Genomic DNA, 7,315 nt, shown 5'->3' with positions numbered 1-7,315 from the left:
TAAATTGTGTGGAAAAATAAAACTATTTTTACACACAAAGGGAAGCATCCACAGGAATTTCTAGATGTTTTATGAACATATATGATTATTGAAGGGGAACAGGTACCGGGTAGCAGCAGTATTGGCCTGAAAGGAGCAGGGCAAAGAGTGTTGTCAGAAAGCCGGTTCCCGGAAAATTGTGCTGAGTTTCCACATCTTAATGAGTGTGTAAATTACATAGGAAGCTGATGATGGTGGACACTTATATGGGGTCACACAGCGTGGGTTATATGCAGCGGATTAGAAAACAGAAGATTCCGGTTCTCAATCTAGTTCTGTTACTAGCTAGCAATCCCTTTGGCACGTCACCTAACATCTTTGAGATTCAGTTTCTTTATCTCTAAAGCAAAGGAATGAAACTCTTAAGGTCCTTTGAGGCTCTCACGTAGAAAAAAGCAAGTCTTTGCACACAGGATTACATTTCTAACACTGATTTAATTTAAAAATAAATTTTGAGACGCCGGATAAACTAGCCAAGATTTGTAACAGCACCCTAAGGACAAAGTTAAAGGCATTTGGGAGCTAGCAGACTAATGTTCTAGGCCTGGCTTTGACGCGGTTGGTGAGTGGGCAAATTTATGCATTTCTATAGGGATTAGGTTTGTTTTCTGTATTGCCAGTTGGGCTAGATTGTCTCTGAGTTTTCAATCAGCAATAATATTGGCTATTCTCTTTGATTTTTCCAGTAAAATAACTCAAAGAAATAATATGAGTCCCTCAATATACAGTTTTAGTTTCCACAATATTTCCATGAGGCGTTTTGACAGGGATGTACCAGAAGGAAACAATATACCACCACTTTTCATGGGAATTATTTCTAAAAAGTCTTGCCCCATTATCAGGCTTTATGAAAACTAAACGTAAATTTAAAACCTTGGGTAGTTATTTATTTTCTATAGACCTTCATCTATTAATAAGAGGTAAAGTGTGGGGCAGAGTAAAGAGTTGGGATGGGTAGCTCATACCAATTAGACAAAATGAAGAACTAAAACAGTTATTAACTACTTACATATTCATGACCAATACGACATGAATTATGAGTGAACTACTAAAGACAATGACTTTTAACCAACCATTTATCTTTTCCTTTTAAAATGTAAAGCACAAACATGAAAGGGCTAGAAATACTTTATTTGATGGACTCGTACGAACAGATGAGAGTTTAGTTAGTATTTTTCATGTGCTATTATCATTGTAACTTTAAGCAGATAAACCTTAACAATTATTATTAATATCGTTAACATCATAAATCATTTGTCTAATTCTAATTACAAGAAATTGTCATATTTTATTTTTTTATCAAACAGTTTTCATAATGAGCGTGAAAGAAACAATAATATAATATAGAAAGGCACTCACAGGGAAAAGTAGTGCCACGTCCAAAAGTATTATTTCAGAAAATTTTTTTTATGTCATATTCACATTAAGATATTTTGTCAGTCTCCACAGTATGTCTGTGAGGTATAAGGTTGTTTGTCCTGAAATCCCTATTTTACACACAGGGAAACAAGCGCAGTATGTTTAGCAAATTTCCCAAGGCCACATATTGTGTCAGGATAGCACTGGGAAAAGAATTTGTCTCTGATACTTTTCTTGTATAGTCCAGTGCCTAACACAGTGCCCTAGAAAGAGTAAATGCTCAATAGTCACTGAAGGAAAAGAATGAAACCATTCTTCTCTATGAAATTGAGAAAACTGTCATATTTGCTCTCTATTCCTTTAGTCATTAAATTGGACACGCTGGGGCAGCAGTTGAGCAATAAGCTTCATCCACTGTCCTTTCCACAAGTTTCCATTGTTACATGAAGAGGCTTTACAAGATGGTACCATCTGGTCAGTACGGAAGTTACACACTTCCAGGCACCCCCCCATAAGGAGTGTCATTAATCTTGGTTCATTGTACCATTGGCTTTTGTGGTGTAACTTAGGTCCATCAGCCTGTGGCCAAGATCAACTTTTCACAAAAGTCACTGAAAATTCATTATTAATAATTAACATGTTACTGATGCCCTACCCTAATGATAGTCTAGTAAAACAGAGTTCTACATCTTGGACCTAAAGAACTTAGTTGCAGCCCTTGAAAATAAATGACTTGGCTAGTGTCGGCTCTGGCTACTTCAGACTTTGCTGAAGATAATTATAAAGCCAGAAAGAATAACTCAATTTATTTCCTGAGTTAATGTGTCATAAGTTGAATTGCAACTGTAAACATGATAAAGGTCACAGTGGCATGACTTCTACTTTTATTTATTTAATTATTTTGGCCACGCCACACAGCATGCGGGATCATAGTTCCCCGAGCAGGGATGGAACCCTTCCCCCCTGCAGTGGAAGTACAGAGTCGTAACCGCTGGACCACCAGGGAATTCCCTGGCATGACTTTTAGAGTTGATAGAAAAATGTGGTAAAAAACACAAGTGTTTACATCACTGGGAGACAAAAGGATGGCAAAACTATAGTAGTTATTCCCAGTGATGCATCATCAAATAAGTTAAAGATGGTCATTCATTTCATTGACACTGGTAACCAATTACCTAAAAAATAAGTAAGACATCTCATGAAGCACTTACGGTTAAAACGTATTCCTTCACCTCTAATGACATTCATACTTTTCTGTTTTGAGAAATAAAACCTGTTTAACTCCATAGAATGATCCTATTAAAATGAAATGAAAATACTCTTGTATCTGTCACCCAAATTTAGTGATTGATCTAAAATTTCACCCAGGTGACACTTTCACTAGGGCACAGTCTGGAGAAATCTGACAATTCTACATCTCATTTGCTTATACTTAAACAAATGATTCACCAGACTTGCCTAATTGGATAGTGTGTTTCCACTGGAGTGAATGTCCTAATAGTAATTCAAGACAAATCTTAGAGATAAGATTCATCAAACATTTCTACTCCATCTTATCATGTCTAAAGGTCAGAGATATTCTGAGCTCTAAAAGAGCATCACAAGGAACTTAAAGCACTCTTTGGTGCAACTGTTACTCATTTTTAGAGCATAGTCACAACTAAAATAGAGACAGACAGAAATCAAATCAAACTATTAAACATCTAAAAAAAAAATGGTTCTGAAGAACCTAGGGGCAGGACAGGAATAAAGACGCAGACGTAGAGAATGGACTTGAGGACACGGGGAGGGGGAAGGGTAAGCTGGGACAAAGTAAGAGAGTGGCATGGACATATATACACTACCAAGTGTAAAATAGATAGCTAGTGGGAAGCAGCCGCATAGCACAGGGAGATCAGCTCAGTGCTTTGTGACCACCTAGAGGGGTGGGATAGGGAGGGTGGGAGGGAGACACAAGTTGGGAGGAGATATGGGGATATATGTATATGCATAGCTGATTCACTTTGTTATAAAGCAGAAACTAACACACCATTGTAAAGCAATTATACTCCAATAAAGATGTTAAAAAAAAACTATTAAACATCAGCTTACTGGGTAAATTGAGTTTAGATACCTACATGATGCAAAAGAGCAGCTTTTGTATAAGCTCCTATACCCTTTAAACTTAAAGCATAGTCCGTGTTTTCACTTAAAAGTAAATATCTAACTGAAGCCAGAAATTTCATTTTGTCATTGTATCAATTATGTTTAAAAGACCATTATTAAGTAAAATTTAACTTAATTTGTGAACAACCCTACAGTGAGTGGAAATGGAAAAATATAAGTACCCACACCCAGCAACAAACAAAAGACAGATTCTTGAGCGCCAGACCCTCCAACTTGTCTACTTATCATTCAATCCCTTTGCTCACTCTTTCTTTCTACACCAGGCAGAAGAGTAAAATATTTTCAAAGAAATTCCCCGGACTATATGATTTCAATTGCACGTGCCACTCTGGACAAACAGAAGATCCTATTTTCAAAGTCTTAAAGCACTTGTAAGGGCTGTGTATATGTGTCTTATTGTCTTTGTTGCTTCTCTCCTGGAGAACTTGGTTGGCCAGAGCTCTCTCCAGGGCGGTGTGCAGGAGTGACAGGAAACTGAAATCCATAGCCATTGTAGCCATCCAAGTAGACACACTGGAAGAAGCTGATGGGGCCTAAAGAATAGAGGATGATGATTTATTAAAACAAGCAGAATGTGATTAGGAACAGAGGTGAAACACTGTGAGGCAGTCTAATACAATACGTATGGACATGGGTTCTCCAGTCAGATAGCCTTGGCAACAACCAGCAAGTTCCTCACATGTAAAATCAAGACAACAACAAAAGACCTCACAGAAATATTGTGGAAATTAAATAAGTTCATATATGTGAACCACTTGAAATCCTTCCTGGCACATAATAAGCCATTATTAAAATGATAATAAAAAAAGCCTGGCATGGAAAGTCAAAGTGTTCAGTTTATAGGAATCTAGGATGTGCACAGTATTTGGAAAAACTGTTATGTAGTAACAGGTTTCAAAACATGAGCTTATCAATATGCAAAGTAACCAACTCGTGTGTGTGTGTGTGTGTGTTTGTGTGTGTGTGTGTGTGTTAATAACACCACAGAGAGCCTTGTGATTCGTAAAGTCTTGAGGTTTTCCACTTGCCCTTACTCTGGAGGCTAGCACTCTCCTGAGATGGCACAGTTACTCTTTAGGGCAGTGCCTCCAGGTAGCAGCTCTGTTGTCAGAGTAGAAAACAACACAGGAAAGGAGTTAAAGCCCAGCGAGGCAGTGTGCGCATTGGATACAGCATGAGCTCTGGGCCCAGTGAGCCGAGGCTCCCAGGTAGCAGTTTTGTTAAGAGATGGTGAGTTTAGCCCCTTCTCACCATGACGGACCCCTACTGACACTTCAGTGTGGTCCATCCTATCCATTTGCATTCTGTCAACCAACCACAGACTTCTTGCAGATGGCCAGGAAAGAGAATGACAATTGCAGCTAGCAGTATGTGGGATATGGGGGTGAGGGGTGTGCTGGCCAAATCCACGTGAGCCTAAGGGCTTAGGAAGTAGAATAAAGCAAAGTGTGGGTAGAAAGAAGCCAAGGGAAGCAACAAGGGATTATTCTGATTTCATCATCCATGATGTCAACTGACTTTAATCATTGGGTTTTCAGTGATGAAAACAGTTTGGAGAAATCTTGAGTTTAGTTCTTCTCCTTTCCACTCTATCTCATCCAGAATTGTTTTCTATTTTGTTCTAGCCTCAGACAGAGGCAGGAACACAACCCCCCTCCCCCCTGGGGGTTGGACGGTTACACAGAAGGATGGCAGTAAACGGCAGCACCAGTACTAAAAGGGGAAGAGTCCATCAACAACAGGCTACTTTCCAGCTGACCCTTCTGATCTGTAGGCACTGTTCTGACATTTATTTTATTGATGTCAAATAGTTATTAGTGAAAATATCATCATAGCTGCCTATTCTAGATCTTATATAAAAGGCTCATGAATATCAAACTATAGAACTGCTTCATGGTAAGATGAAAATAGAAAATATTGTTTTGCTACAGTAAATCCCCAAATGAACTTAAAGTAATTGATACCTTGGTCCTTTTTTTTACTAAAATAATGGAATTATTTTATTTACTTACTTCTTTTTAATTAAACCTTTTATTTTGAGATCATTGTAGAGTCGTATACAGTTGTAAGAAATAATGCAGAGAGAGCCCACGTATCCTTCACCTAGTTTTCCCCAATGGTTAACATCTTTGCAAAACAATACTATAATATCCCAACCAGGAAACTGACATTAATATAATCCACCTATCTCATTATGTTTTAATATTTATTTATGAAATAAGAGATTTTGAGTGTTATGTGATAAAGCCACAATTTGTTATGAGTAGGTTAACAATTGGGAAAGCATTGCTATATAAATCAGACACATGCCCAGATTGACTTTATGGATTTTGCAACCATATCTGAAAGTATTAAAACTGCTTATTTCTTTATATTCCACACAACCTGATTATATGAAGGGTTATAATGAGTATCTCTCTTATCTGTTGCAGAAGCCCCGGAATCTAAACGGTGCTTAGAACATAGTAGGCACTTAATATTTGTTCAATAATTCAAGTATTAATACAGGAGGCATTTTCTATTATAGAGGGCATTTTTGTAATTTCCTTCAGAAATACATCTAAGAAACATTGTAAAGCCCAGAGAACATTATTGACATCATTTCCTCAGACAAATGTCTATTCTTTACTTTAAAAGCATTATGTGAAGCAAACTTAGGTTATACCTATTTTAAAAATTGCTTCCTTTAGTCTGTCCAGCAATGACTTTTATGCATATGTGAATTCAAGATGTATTGCTTTACCATCTGAAGAAAAATATCTAATTTAGAAGTACTGAAATAATGAGAATCTTGGACATTGAATTTTGTAACTGCATATGAATATTGATTGCATTCTAAAATCAATGATCCCAAAGACTGAATATTAAGAGCCTGCCACATATGAGAACAATCCAAAAGAACTTTCATTCTTAGAATGAGTTTCTAAGCAATTGAATTGCTGAGACCTATTTATACATTTTTTTCTTTTTGATGTAAAAAATTTCAGCATATCACTTCAGCTGTCTTTTTATAAAGTAGACAGTAGCACACATTTAAGCACAGATTCTGTTGGAGTGCTCAGGATCAGAGCTGTGTAGAATGGTTTGCAATAAGTGCCATTTCCATCATTACTTTGTAATTCCTCCAAATATGTGCCACTTGCCTGACGCAAAAAATGCAGAACTTCTCTTTGAAATATAAGAGACCTACTTTAATGTTATTCTTCACATCTGTGCTAAAAATCTTTTTCTTCTAATACTGGTCTTCTTAAGGGAGTCTAAAGTTTCAATTTATATATACCATCTACAGAATGCCTCAGTAGTTTTAATCTTTTTAAAAAACTTACTTTTTTGCTTCTTTGTGGAAGGCACATCTTCAGCTTCTTCTAGTAGATAACAAAAATATGAAAGTAAATAACTTGTACATTCACAGCTATTATACAGATATGTAGGGAACTGAAAAATGTCTAAAAAATGCACAGTATGAAAGAAACAGGAGCTACTTGCCCTCCTTAGAATACACTCTAGGTTCTTATTCAGATTCTGTTCAGCCTTTAACTACAAAATTTAGTAAGTAAGAGCCAGGAATAGAAGAGGTGGCAATGAAAGAAAAGAATGGGAAATGTTACAGGCAATTGTTCAGATAGAAACTGGTCCTGATGTTAATGGAGGGCTAGCTGACACCCATTCCTTTCTCAGAAGAGGTCTTTGATGCTCAGAGTTATAATATGGTAAGGATGGAATCTGGCTATGAAACAAATATTTTAGTCAA

General features: G+C 36.9%; 1 protein-coding gene across 9 annotated transcripts in view; it reads right to left on the bottom strand.

Moving 5' to 3' along the window:
* Positions 1 to 1,151: 1,151 nt before the first annotated feature.
* Positions 1,152 to 7,315, bottom strand: part of TRDN (triadin) — a 370,366-nt gene continuing 364,202 nt past the window's right edge. For 6 of the 9 annotated variants that reach the window (XM_082406161.1, XM_082406160.1, XM_082406152.1 and 3 more), the window contains 2 exons: positions 6,891 to 6,929; positions 1,152 to 4,097 (listed from right to left, as the gene is read on the bottom strand). In XM_082406161.1, the coding sequence (XP_082262287.1) occupies positions 3,958 to 4,097; positions 6,891 to 6,929 (179 nt within the window). In that variant the 3' untranslated portion in view covers positions 1,152 to 3,957. The remainder of the gene's footprint in view (positions 4,098 to 6,890; positions 6,930 to 7,315) is intronic. The other 3 variants (XM_082406157.1, XM_082406158.1, XM_082406155.1) reach the window with 2 other exon arrangements.

Source organism: Balaenoptera borealis (genome assembly GCF_965194805.1).
Source record: "Balaenoptera borealis genome assembly, chromosome: 9".
NCBI classification, from domain to species: Eukaryota; Metazoa; Chordata; class Mammalia; order Artiodactyla; family Balaenopteridae; genus Balaenoptera; species Balaenoptera borealis.
This window is presented reverse-complemented; position numbering and strand designations above follow the sequence as displayed.